General features: G+C 44.8%; 1 protein-coding gene across 1 annotated transcript in view; it reads left to right on the plus strand.

The window, feature by feature from the left end:
- EIF3H (eukaryotic translation initiation factor 3 subunit H) overlaps nucleotides 1-14,159 on the plus strand; it is an 87,485-nt gene that overhangs the window by 21,328 nt on the left and 51,998 nt on the right. Inside the window, exon 2 of the mRNA XM_060243291.1 lies at nucleotides 3,517-3,673. Within this exon, the coding sequence (XP_060099274.1) occupies nucleotides 3,517-3,673 (157 nt within the window). The remainder of the gene's footprint in view (nucleotides 1-3,516; nucleotides 3,674-14,159) is intronic.

The following is a 14,159-nucleotide window of genomic DNA, read 5'->3' on the forward strand; positions in this document are numbered from 1 at the left end:
GCCCAGCTGTTTCCTCTGGGTTGTAGGCTCAAAGCAGCATTGGCCATGAGATTTCTGTAGTGAATGTCAATAAGTTTCCTGGAGGACGCTTCTGTCCTTGACTCCTGCCAGTCTGGGTTTTCGCCCGGGCCATGGGACGGAGACAGTGCTGGTCGCCCTGGTGGATGACCTTCAACGGCATCTGGATCAAGGCGGCTCGGCGGTGCTGATGTTGTTAGACCTGTCGGCAGCGTTCGATACGGTCGACCATCGGTTGCTGGCTTGCCGCCTTGCCGATGCGGGGATTCAGGGGCTGGCCTTACAATGGCTTTCCTCCTTCCTTGATGGTTGGGGACAAAGGGTGGTGATTGGGGACGAACTGTCCCGGAGACACACGCTTGACTGCGGAGTGCCTCAAGGGGCGGTACTTTCCCCGATGTTGTTTAACATCTATATGCGCCCCCTTGCCCAGATTGCCCAAAGGTATGGGTTGGGTTGTCATCAGTATGCTGATGACACCCAGCTCTATCTACTTATGGACGGACGGCCTGCCTGCGCCCCAGAAAATTTGGACCAGGTGCTACAGGCGGTGGCTGGGTGGCTTAGGATGAGTGGGCTGAAGCTGAATCCGACGAAGACAGAGGTCCTTTGCTTGGGTCGTTGTGGCCCGGGAAGGGAAATCCCCCTACCAGTCTTTGACGGGGCGCCGTTGACAGCGGCGCACAGGGTCAAAAGTCTGGGGGTACTATTGGAGCCTTCATTAACAATGGAGGCTCAGATAGCAGCCACTGCCAAATCTGCATTTTTTCATCTTAGGCGGGCAAGGCAGCTGGCTCCTTTCCTGGAGCACGACGACCTAGCAACGGTGATTCATGCTACGGTCACCTCGAGGTTGGACTACTGTAATGCCCTCTACATGGGACTGTCCTTGTGCCGAACTCGGAAATTGCAGTTAGTGCAGAATGCCGCCGCCCGGCTGCTACTAGGGCTCCCTAGATGTGAGCACGTTCGGCCAGGGCTTCGGGATCTGCACTGGCTGCCAATAATATTCCGAGTCCGGTACAAGGTGCTGGTCATTACCTTTAAAGCCCTATATGGCCTAGGACCTGCCTACCTTAGGGACCGTCTCTCCCCACATGTTCCCCAGAGAGTACTAAGATTGGGCTCGCAAAATCTGCTAGTAATCCCCGGGCCAAAGGAGGCCCGTCTGAAATCCACCAGGGATCGGGCCTTCTCGGTAACGGCGCCTTACTGGTGGAACAAGCTGCCGGAAGAGGTAAGGGCCCTGCGGGACCTAGGGCAGTTCCGCAGGGCCTGCAAGACAGTCCTCTTCCGGCTGGCCTACAACAACTAACTGACACTGAGAATTTTTGGATGGAGCTAGAATGTATTTTGATAGACCGCTGCTTTTTATGTTTTACGTTTTACTAAATTATTGTTTTAACTGTTGTTATTTAACTGTTTTAAGCCAAACCTATGTAAGTTTTATATGTTGTAAGCCGCCCTGAGCCACCTCGGTGGAAAGGGCGGGATATAAATCGAAATATAAATAAATAAATAAATCAAAAAGTAGGTTTGCAACTGACCTGAACAGAATACAAATACTCAGGATTGCTGCAACACAGAAATTGTCTCCAGATTTTGATGCAATAATTCAGAGCAAGAGGTGTCAGTTACCAGAAACTGTTTAATAAACAAAATATTGCAAGAGTGCTAATCTTTTTAGCATGTTTTAGTTTAAGTTTTTTAAAAATTGTAAGTGTCCTTTATAAAGAAGATGATGATATTGGATTTATATCCCACCCTATGCTCTGAATCTGAGAGCAGTCACAATCTCCTTTACCTTCTCCCCCCCCCCCACAACAGACACCCTGTGAGGTAGGTAGGGCTGAGAGAGCTCTTACAGCAGCTGCCCTTTCAAGGACAACTCCTACAAGAGCTATGGCTGACCCAAGGCCATTCCAGCAGCTGCAAGTGGAGGAGTGGGGAATCAAACTCGATTCTCCCAGATAAGAGTCCGCGCACTTAACCACTACACCAAATTGGCTCTCTAAAGTTTGTATCTCTGCTAACTGGCATTACATTTTATGACACACATGGTCCAGCCCAAGAAGATCTCATTTATGTCAGATCCAGCCCTCCTAACAAATGAGTTTGACATGCCTGATCTAGTAGGAGCATACTTACAGCAACAGATGGTGCACTGCGGTATAGCCTATTTTCCCTGTCCCTTTACCAGAACATCTTTATGAACCATTATGCTATGTTTTAGGTACCACAGTGTCATGGTATTGCTGAACTGGAGACTGGGGTGGGGAATGAGTTTTTGTATGGAACTCTCAGAATTGTCACAGTCGCCCTGTAATTGGGATTGGTGATCGTTAGTTGGATTGGGAGAGGGTGTACTGATAAGTTGTTCATATTCTGCCATTGGGAATACTATTAAGCCTACGCTTGCTGAGTTTAAATATACTCATTAAGTGGCATCTGTTCCTGATGGCTGAACCAAAGTCTGTTCATTGCTTAACCCTACAGGCAGCAGAACTGGTAAATAGCTTGTTAGTAGCAATCATCAAGGTGTTTCTTTTTTGGTACATGTTAACTTGGAATCAGGTTGCCCTGAGGTCAGTGCAGTTTGTGTGCATAAGAACCCCAACTGTAGCTTGTTTTGTCTGTCCTATGCCTGTATATTTTTTCCCTTCAGCATCTCCTTTGGTCTGTATCACATGCTACATCTTGTGCGCAGTCATAAATGGTAGCACCATTTCATAGCCATGTGGAATTCACAGTTTTGTTGAAGGATGGGAAAAGTTAAAAAAGGCACCAGTTTTTGTCATTGTGTGGTTATAGATTTTATAGGTGGACCACTCTATTTATTAATGTACCATTGGTCATTGTGTTGTTAGCCGCCCTGAGCCTGCTTCGGCGGGGGAGGGCGGGATACAAATAAAATTTTACTTACTTACTTACTTACACTCCTCTGATCGCTATACTGTATGTGAAATGCTTTGAACATTAAAAGCACTGTATAAATACTGTTAGTGATGGTGACTGAACATGTGAAGCTGCTTTCCGTTGAATCAGACCCTTGGTCCATTAAGGGCAGCATTGCCTACACAGAATGGCAGCAATTTTCTAGGGACTTGGGTCTAGGGGGTCTAGGTTAGGGGTGTTGAATTTATTATGCAGAAGGAATCAAGAGACAGGGAGAAGGAAGCAGATGACAGCCAGTTGCTCGGGGGCTTGATAGGAGCCCTCCGAGGGCCTGATTCGGCTACTGGGCCACATGCTTGACACCTCTGGTCTAAGGTCTTGAGTCTCCTACCCGATGGTGTTATGACAGGGACCTTCTACATTCAAAAAAGATGCTGTCCTACTGAGCCGTGGCTCCTCCCTATTATTCATCATCTTTCTTTCAGTTGATTATATTTGCCCAGATTTTCAGTGTTACTCTTGGGGGGAAATGCTTGCGGTTGGAATGGGTATTAAATTCCCACTGAGGCTGTCCTAATCGAAAGCTGATCTTTTTTTTTTAAGGTGGTGCTGAAGATCATCAAGCATTATCAAGAAGAAGGCCAAGGGAATGAAGTGGTGCAGGGTGTGCTGCTGGGCTTAGTGGTGGATGACAGGCTCGAAATCACCAACTGCTTCCCATTCCCTCAGCATACGGAGGATGACGCCGACTTCGATGAAGGTAATTGGTTTACAGTAGCTCCATAAAGCCTCTTTTGCCTCTCAAATGGTCACACCTGCAGAAATTCGAGGGCGCCCAATGAAGCTTGCTGGGCAGTAGGTTCAGGACGGGCAAAAGGAAATACTTTACATGGAGAGTGACTCAAATGTGGAATTCGCTGCCAGAGGATGTAGTGATGGCCATAGGGATAAGCAGCTTTAAAGGGGGATTGGATAAAATTCATGGATGATAAGTATCAACGGCCACTAGACATGGTGTCTGAGTGGGAACCTCCACATTCAGAGGCACTAATCCTCTGAATCCCAGAAACCTCAAGTGAAGGGCTTGGCATCTATGTCCTGTTGTTGGCTGTCCAGAGGAACTGGTTGACCACTGTGTGAGACAGGATGCTGGACTAGATGGAGCACTGGTCTGATCCAGCGGGGCTCTTCTTATGTTCTTAAGCTATCATAAAGTAAAGTCTGTGTGGAAAAGGGACCATAGGAAGTTGGATTCTCTTTGGGAGGAGTCTCCCTTATGTTATCTAAAGCTTATTGTTGAGAGCTGGGATAGTGCGATGTTGGGGTTGACCTAAAAACTGGAACACTGTGTGCTACTGACCTCTTTCTGGTGGGCCTCTTTTAGTGGTTGCAGGAATTCTGACAAAGGATGCTGGATAAGGTGGTCCTTTGTTCTGATCTCATAAATCTTCTTATGCATTCTTCATTCAAGTCCAGTCAAACCTTAAAAACCAGCAAGATCTCCAGGATTGAAGTTTTTGAGAGTCAAAGCTCTCTTTGTCAAAAAGTCATGTTGATTTCGAGGGTGCTACTGGACTCGAATCTTGTTCTTCTTCTAAAGACCAGCACAGCTACCCATCTGATATTGTATGCATACTTGGGAACTGAGGTCTAACATAAGAGAAGGCATGTTAGATCAGGCCAGTGGCCCATCCTGTCTAACACTCTGTGTCACACAGTGGCCAAAACCCAGGTGCCATCACCAAGAATACAGAGCATCAATTGGTCTAGTTCTGCTTTAATTGTTACCAGACAGAGAATATACTTAAATATTTCAACTACTATTGCCTTCTAGCATAAACTTAGAAAACTAGTTAGGTTAATATTGTAAACCATCGAGAGCATGCAACATTGAGACAAACATAGCATGATGGTCATTGCGTGTTTAAAAATACCACTGCAATCAGAAGGGTTTTCAACTGCTTCAAAATGAAGTGTGCATTCTTTAAGGTTCTAAATTGGTTCTGCAAGGCTAATGAGAGAGTGGGAGGGCCCAAACATTGCTGCCCCCATTCAAAGTGGCAAGTTAGTATGCGTGAAAGCAATGGTTTTAGCTTCAGGCCTTCCAAACTCTTATTTAGGTGAAATTCACATTTTTCTGTCTCCCAGTCAAGGCATTTTGGGGTTTTCTTCCCATGTGTAAGTGACAAAGCATGAAAATCTAGCATTTGGGAGTTTCCTTTGTGTGCTCCCTTACGCTCCAAAAAGACTAGACTGCTTGAAAAGGGATGAAAGAAATAAGTGACAAGATGGAACCTCTGTGAGAGGAGTCAACTAGCAACATTCTGGGTGTATATAGGGCTCTGTCTCTGATACATTCACATCCTTGTTTTGGATCCTGGCCTTTCTCCAAGTGGGCAATGTTCAAACTTAAATTGTAAGTTTGTCAGAGTGGTCTTTGCATCATTACAGCAGAATTTCTGTTTACGCAGCAAACACTTCAAGCATCATGGGTCTTGATCTTGGCTTCTTCTTTGTTTAGTTATTTACTATGCCATATTAAGCAGATGGAGAGCCCCGTGGCACAGAGTGGTAAACTGCAGTATTGCAGTCTAATCCCTGCTCACGACCTGAGTTTGATCCTGGCGGAAGCTGGGTTCAGGTAGCCGGCTCAAGGTTGACTCAGCCTTTCATTCTTCCAAGGTTGGTAAAATGAGTACCCAGTTTGCTGGGGGGAAAGTGTAGATGACTGGGGAAGGCAATGGCAAACCACCCCATCAAAAGTCTGCCAAGAGAAGGTAATATGGCATCATCCCATGGGTCAGTAACGACTCAGTGCTTGCACAAGGGACTACCTTTACCTTTATTAAGCTGATGAGGCCCTGACCTGGATAGCCCAGGCTAGCCAGGTGTTGGTAGCTAAGCAGGATCAGCCCTGGCTAGTTTTTGGATGGGAGATCTCCAAGGAATACTAGGGTTGTGACGCAGAGGCAGGCAGTGGCAAACAACCTCTGAACGTCTTGAGTGACAGTGAGCATGAGTTAGAGTTACAATGAGGGGTCCAGCTGGACCTTCCCGCAGAATGCAACTGCTCTGCTTTCTGAATCAGAAGTTTTTCATAGACAAATTAAAAATTCCATAGACGTCACTTGGAGTATTGCGTTCAGTTTTGGGCACCACATTTTAAGAAGAATATAGACAAGCTGGAACGGGTCCAGAGGAGGGTGCCAAAGATGGTGAGGGGTCTGGAGACCAAGTCCTATGAGGAAAGGTTGAGGGAGCTGGGCATGTTTAGCCTGGAGAGGAGGCGGCTGAGAGGTGATGTGATCACCATCTTCAAGTACTTGAAGGGCTGTCATATAGAGCAAGGGTGGCCAACGGCAGCTCTCCAGGTGTTTTTGCCTAGGCAGCTCTCCAGATTTTTTGCCTACAACTCCCATCAGCCCCAGCCAGCATGGCTGATGACTGGGGCTGATGGGAGATGTAGGCAAAAACATCTGGAGAGCTGCCGTTGGCCACCCCTGATATAAAGGATGGTGTGGAATTGTTTTCTGTGGCCCCAGAAGGTAGGACCAGAACCAATGGGTTGAAATTAAATAAAGAGTTTTCGGCTCAACATTAGGAAGAACTTTCCTGACCGTTAGAGCGGTTCCTCAGTGGAACAGGCTTCCTCGGGAGGTGGTGGGCTCTCCTTCCTTGGAAGTTTTTAAGCAGAGGCTAGGTGGCCATCTGACAGCAATGCAGATCCTGTGAATTTAGGCGGAGGTGTTTGTGAGTTTCCTGCATTGTGCAGGGGGTTGGACTAGATGACCCTGGAGGTCCCTTCCAACTCTGTGATTCTATGAAATTTTGCTCAGATTTTTGCAGTACTTGCCAGTTGTAGAGGTTGGGGGGGGCGAGAGGTGGGGACGTAGGCTGGAATTCTCAGGAATGCAGACTGCAAAGCAGAAGCCAATTTTTAGGATGAAATTCTGCATGCGTGTATCTCAAACTGCCCTTCTGCAAGACCAAGCAATGAGGTTTTGGGCATAAATTGAGATTAATGTTCACGAGAACAAAATCCTTCTGTTCAATTTGATAATATTTTTTGAGGAACTGTACTGTCATAACTAATATCTGTGAGAAATGAATCGGCTACTGGTTCCTGGTTAATTGGAACATGGGCAATGCATTCCAAGTCTCCAAGCCAATCTTTGGTTATTAAGGGAATATTTAATGGTTTGAAAGCTTTAGAAAATTGCTGGTAGAAACAAGAATTAAAGCTTCTGTTGGCCCGGAAACACCCCCTTCCCTTTCCTCCTCCCTTATGAGAAGCCACAACTCAAAAGAGAAAATCGTTGCTCTTCTCCAAGTCCTACATAAGATGTGCTGCTGTCGACTGGTCAGTGGGCTGTCATCCCGTAAATGACTTTTTTTTCTGATGGAAAAGTTAAGTGTACTCTTTTCGTTCAAGCCGTTAGCAAGTTCTGCCAGTCTTTCTGTTACGCTGTCATAAAGAGGCCCCCGTTTCTGAACAGCCCATTAATAACAGAGCGCAACGTCTGCTTTTCTGAATAAGTTCATCACTGGCTTGGAATAGAATGCAGTTCTTTCTCTGTCAGATCATGTTATTCCAGCCTTGAAGCATTTCTGCGTGGAACGTGCTGTGGCATCTAGCCTAGAGAAGTTGTTGGACTTTCAAGACGGAATGAGAGAGTCCTCCTAATGTTGTGGTCCAAGTATCTCGATCTTGTAGGACATGAAGGCTTCCCCCCCAGTAATTTTTGGTGGCCAATTTATATTTCTTTTCCCCCTCTAACATGAAATTCAGGCAACAAAGGGAACGGGTGTTTCATCAGAATTTTCTCTGCCACGCCTGCTTCACAAGGTGGCTGTTGGGGGCAGAGGAAGCGAAGGCAATTGTAAGATGCTTTGAGACTCCTTAAGGTTTTTATACACCACTTTTCTGTACCCTATCTTCTTCGGAGGGCTTGCTTACCGGCTTCTACAAGTTAACTATATTCCATGGAACTTACAGCATACTATATTAGTGGCTGCCCTGTGGCACAGAGTGGTAAGCTGCAGTACTGCAGTCCAAGCTCTGCTCACAACCCGAGTTCGATCCCAGTGGAAGCTGGTTCAGGTAGCCAGCTCAAGGTTGACTCAGCCTTCCATCCTTCCGAGGTTGGTAAAATGAGCACCCAGCTTGTAAAGGTAAAGGTAGTCCCCTGTGCAAGCACCAGTCGTTTTCGACTCTGGGGTGACGTTGCGTTCACAACATTTTCACGGCAGACTTTTTACGGGTGGTTTGCCATTGCCTTCCCCAGTCATCTACACTTCCCCCCCCCCCCAGCAAGCTGGGCACTCCTTCTACCGACCTTGGAAGGATGGAAGGCTGAGTCAACTTGGAGCTGGCTACCTGAACCATCTTCCGCTGGGATTGAACTCAGGTTGTGAGGAAAAGGCTCCGACTGCAGTACTGCAGCTTTACCACTCTGCGCCACGGGGCTCTTGAGCGCCCAGCTTGCTTGGAGGTAAAGTGCAGATGACTGGGGAAAGCAGTGGCAAACCACCCCATAACAGTGTCTGCCAAGAAAACATTGTGATGTGATGTCACCCCATGGGTCAATTAAGGCTTGGTGCTTATTCAGGGGACTACCTTTACCTTTAGCTTTATATTAGTGGAGGCAGGCTTCTCAATAGCTAAATGTATCCCTCAGTATGGATCCCATGAATCTCTTCTGCAAGTAATGAGAGTTGTCTCCAGTTATTGGCGCCTACGCTGATGCACGGGGCTCTTGTGCTGGTGGATGAGCCTCTTGTACTGTGGTGGTATTCTTGAGCCAGAGGGAAGAACCAGCGCTATCATACTGGGTTTGTGAGATCGAGTCTTTCATGCTGAGGCGGGCGAAGCAGTTGGCCCCTTTCCTAGAGCGGCAGGACCTAGCGATGGTGATCCATGCGACGGTCACCTCAAGACTGGACTACTGTAACGTTCTCTACATGGGGCTGCCTCTATACCGGACCCGGGAACTGCAGCTAGTGCAGAATGCAGCAGCCAGGCTACTACTTGGTCTTCCAAGATGGAGGCATATACGGCCTGGGCTGCGCGGACTGCACTGGCTGCCGATTGTATACCGGATCCGGTACAAAGTGCTGGTCATAACCTTTAAAGCCCTATATGGCCAAGGACCGACCTACCTGAGGGACCGTCTCTCCCCATATGAGCCCCAGAGAGCACTGAGGTCAGTAGGCAAAAATAAACTGAATATCCCTGGGCCAAAAGAAGTAAAACTGCAAAGCACCCGCACTCGGGCCTTTTCCGCCGCAGCCCCACAACTCTGGAACCAGCTCCCAGAGGAGGTGCGGGCCCTGCGGAACTTAGATCAGTTCCGCAGGGCCTGCAAGACCACCCTCTTCAAACAGGCGTTCACTAATGATGGTACCAATGTTTACTGCTAAATTAATAATGCTTACCGCCACTGTTAGTCTAGGAATGTTTTAATCACTGATTGGTTTTAATGTGTTCTTAATGTTTTATTATTGTATTGTTCATTTTAAATGTTGTAAGCCGCCCTGAGCCTGCTCTGGCGGGGGAGGGCGGGATATAAATAAAATTTTACATTACATTACATTACATTACATGCTTCTCATACCTCTTTAAATCAAATGGCTGGAAATAACAGGAGACAACGCTCAGTGTCTGCCTGTGAACTTCTGGAGGCTTCTGGGCTGGCCACTTTTGGAAACAGCACTGGTCATATTTATGATAGTGTGATGTCTGTTCGGTCTCCTTCCATTTTTTCTTTGTGCTTTTCTGTGGCGAGGGAATGCAAGCCATTCAGTATCACACGCCACTTCCGGCTGCTCATGAAGAAGCCTGTATTTATCAAAGGAAAGCAGTGCTGTGCCTCGATTCAGTTCTGCTGAAAGGCCTTTTTTTGTGTCACGTGTGCTACACAGAAGTGATTTTTCTGATCCTTTATTTCCTTGGCATACATAGCTAACACATTCTTCAATAAAAGTTCTGTCACCAAGCAAGCAAGCAAGCACCAGGGTATTGCTGTCTTGGCAGCCGTTGGGAGGACATGCTCTCAATATCTTGTCATACAAAATTTTGGGGAAGAGGGAATCTCAGAAATTGTCAATTGATTTCCTGTATTCAGTTGAGGTAGAGAGAAGGGCAGTTGTTGATGGCCAACTAATGAGAGAAAGGCCATCAGCCAAAGTGGGGGTGCAGAACTGAAAAACACAGAAATGGGTAGTAGAAGACTGATTCCCCAATACAAAATAAGACTGATCCCCTTATGGGCAAGGAATCATTCCTCTTTTTCATGGCATTTATTAAAACAAAACCAAAAACTTCTGATCAGTTTCTTCGAACAGAATTTGCTGCAAAGCCTTAAACAACATACTTCGTTTAATCTTAATTTTGTGTTCTTAACTGGCTGGAAGAATTTTCTATGGGGTATCAACAAAACACTGGTTCCAAACATATATTTTAAGTGATTGTCTCAGATGCTCCCATTAGTGCATCCCACCCCCACCCCCTTCATCCCTCATAGAGATCATCTGCTACATATCTGTAGCCACAAAACAAATCTATTTCGGGCAATTAAGCAAAGCTGTTAGGAAAGCATAATAAAACTTAAGACTTTTTTTTTTGAAAGATGGGCTGCTTATTAAAATCCCCATTAGGGGGCACTGTTACCCAGCTTAAAAACACCACTTTTCTTTTTGGCTATGTAGCCAGGTTTGGTGGGCTGGGGGGGGGTCGGAATCATATTTTCATCAGCAAAGGTTCAAATACTGTTTTATACAAACAGATTCTGTAAATATAATAAAGTTCATTGATTAAATAACGTGCAGTCTCTGCCTCCCTTTTCCAGCACATTCTTTATTGGTTTTAAAGCTGCCGCTGCCGAAGAATCCTCTACAGGCCCTTTGTGCTTGTACTCTCCAGGATCTTCTGTATAGGGCCTAGGGAACAATTTCCGCCACTCTGCTGTGCTCGACACCTTTTGCAGCTAATGTTTTTCACGGCTGGGGAGAGGACTGTAACTTGTAGCATGGGTTGTCTCTGATGAGCTGCATGTAGATTTTTTTTTTTTGGGGGGGGGACTAGATCTTGCAAGGGTTGTCTGGCTGTCATGGCGAGCCATGCAGCAGTTCGGTGACATCTTCTCAAAATATGTACGGTGTCAACTCCTTTGGAGTTTTCTCCGCCTCTGTTCCGCTTCACCGACTGCCACTTGCAGGGGTGACTGCTCTGAGCAGAATTAGAACTAGCATAGATTAGTTTGGTGCACAGTATATTAAAATGTAGTGCTCTACCCAGGGGTGGAATTCTAGCAGAAGCTCCTTTGCATATTAGACCACACATCCCTGATGTAGCCAGTCCTCTTAGAGCTTACAAAAAAGAGCCTCGTAAGCTCTTGGAGGATTGGCTACATCGGGGTGTGTGGCCTAATATGCAAAGGAGCTCCTGCTGGAATTCCACCCCTGGCTCTACCACTAGCAAAAGTTACCCTTTTACTAGGAAGAGTCATGTGTTTTGTGTAATGTTAAGCACCCAGCTTAAAAATTGTACCTATATTTTCCCCTTGTTCCATAGGACTTTAGCTCTTCCCCTTACCCCCGGTGTTTCTATTTCAAATATAGTTGGCCAAATAGCATTTAAAAGTGGACAGATCTTTATCTCAAGAACTTAAATTATACACAAATGGAGACATTTGCCTTGCACAGATTGCCAGGTGGCTCTATCAGAGATGCATTAAGATTTTTGCGGCAAAAGTTATCTCTGAAATACCTTTAAAGTGATCTGTTAATACTTCTTTCCAATCATTCTCATTTAGATATAGTGCAACGCACTACCTAATTCTTATTTTTAAACTAAGTGGGGAAACCTGCCTGATCGTATCAGTTTACTTTTGCCTGCAAGTTTTATGAAGTGGGTATATATGGCAGAGATTGAAGGGGGTGAATAACTGTCCTAGTAGAGATATTAGATATTAGGGATTGAAAGACAGATAGTATGGAGCCATTCTTATGTGAATTTCATGTTGGCGAGACACACCAATGCTGACTTACAATTGGCCACGGAAATTTCACAGTTTAGAAGACTACAATATGGACCATAATCCAGAATGCACTGTGACCTAGCTCCACATGTCCAGTGGAGCTTTGCACTTGATTTTCTTGGGGAAGCTGAAAATTGCAAAAGCCGTTGTGAGATGATGTGCAATCCTAAACAGATAGCATCCGTGTAAGTCCATTGAAGTTAGTAAACAATAGAGTGATGTCACTCTGTTGGGAATTACACTATTGAACATTTGGAGATGTCTAAGCCATTGTTTGAAATTCCACGGTGCCCCATGGCACAGAGTGGTAAAGCTGCAGTACTGCAGTCCGAGCTCTCTGTTCACGACCTGATTTCGATCCCAGAGGAAGCTGGCTTCAGGTAGCCGGTTCAAGGTTGACTCAGCCTTCCATCCTTCCGAGGTCAGTAAAATGAGTACCCAGCTTGCTGGGGGGAAAGTGTAGATGACTGGGGAAGGCAATGGCACACCACCCTGTAAAAAGTCTGCCGTGAAAACGTCATAATGCGATGTCACCCCAGAGTCGGAAACGACTGGTGCTTGCACAGGGGACCACCTTTACCTTTAAGCCATTGAATGTTATCTGAAGCAGCTTCTCTTAAGTATGTTCCGCAACACCACTTGCCCAAAGGAAGTTTATCCCTCCTTTGACAAGTAGCCCCTTCCCCCCATGTGATGTTCTGCCATCTTTTTAGGCAAAATTGGGAATGCTTCTTTCCTTCCTGTTTGACAAGCGCTGTAAGTTGTAACACACCTGAAGAAGTCACCCGTTTGTTCCTGACCTACTAGAGCTTTTGCATCTGTGGTTGGACTCTATCACAACGTAGGCACGTTTTCATTTAATAACAGCCTTCTTTAGTAGCATGCTTGCCCCAACTAAGTTAAATTCCTACCCATTAGACATAATTATATGATATACGAGCCTGCTGTTGTATTCCTTGAATTTTTCTCCCCCACTTTATAGCTTACAAGACAAACAGCTGTTTGAGATTCTCTTTTTATTTCCTGTGGCCTAAAATATTAACGCACAACATCAACACCTTTTGATAGCTGTGGGTATAGGGTAAAAAATAATGTGCTATTAATCTTCTGAACGTGTTTTTAAAAAGTCTTTCCTGAATTGATAGAATGATGCTCTGGGGAGAGAAAAACAACAGCCATAGAGGAAATTTAGCACCTTTTAGGAAAGTTATATCAACCTGTAACTAGAGATAATCTATATGTGAAATTATTTATTTTAACATTTTAGGCCTTGTGTGGGAATTGCCTGTGCGTATCAGCGTTTTGAAAATGTTAACGTATTATGGCATATTGATTTAATGAGCATTTACGGGAACAAATGCCATGAATGTTCCATTCATAAGTTATTCTGATAAGTTGTGGAAAAGACCTTGGCTCTGGTTAACCGAAAATTTAAAATATATGGTCTTTTTCAGCAGAGCTCCTTTAGTTCGGGGCAGCTGAGATAACTTATAAATTGAAATATGAGGGTTAAAATTAAAAAAACGATGTATGAGACTAATATTAATAACTTTACTCTTACATCCCTTTATACTTAAACTATTGAAATGTTAAAAGGAAAGAACTGCACGTTTTATATGGCAGTATTTATTTAAAAGTTAGGAATATTAAAATATCACTTTCATAGTAAAACAGAGTGGAAGTGTACTCTGATACATTATACATCGCCACATGAGGGGAATTCTAAAAAGCATTTGATTTTTCAGACCTAAACTGGTTTTATGGGGGCTGCAATTTATGAAGTGTTCGGCTAATATACTGATCAAAAATATTTTCAGATTTGACGTCACTTAATGCACGGTTTGAAATTTCAAGTGCCAAAGATGAAATTCTGAAATGCTACTTTTCTCCCTCATAGATGGTATGGATCCAGTACCACTACTTGGTCTCATCAGTATCCCCACCCCACTCCCCAAAAGCTTGCGGAAATATAAAAAACTTAAATTATCTAGAAATACTTTTCTAGAATGATTCAAAAACATCAAAGATCCTATGCGTGTTTCATTGAATTTCAGAGTGGAATTCCTAGGATATAGATCAAATTTCCTTTTTAAAAATTGTCTACTAAATACTAGGTTTAATATGAACTGAGGTGGAACGATAAATTTTTTTAGGGTCAGAAAGTAAGGTTTTTTCCTTTTGAAAATGTTGCATCCATTTATATCTGCC

The sequence above is a fragment of the Heteronotia binoei genome, chromosome 7, assembly GCF_032191835.1.
Source record: "Heteronotia binoei isolate CCM8104 ecotype False Entrance Well chromosome 7, APGP_CSIRO_Hbin_v1, whole genome shotgun sequence".
Lineage (NCBI taxonomy): Eukaryota > Metazoa > Chordata > Lepidosauria > Squamata > Gekkonidae > Heteronotia > Heteronotia binoei.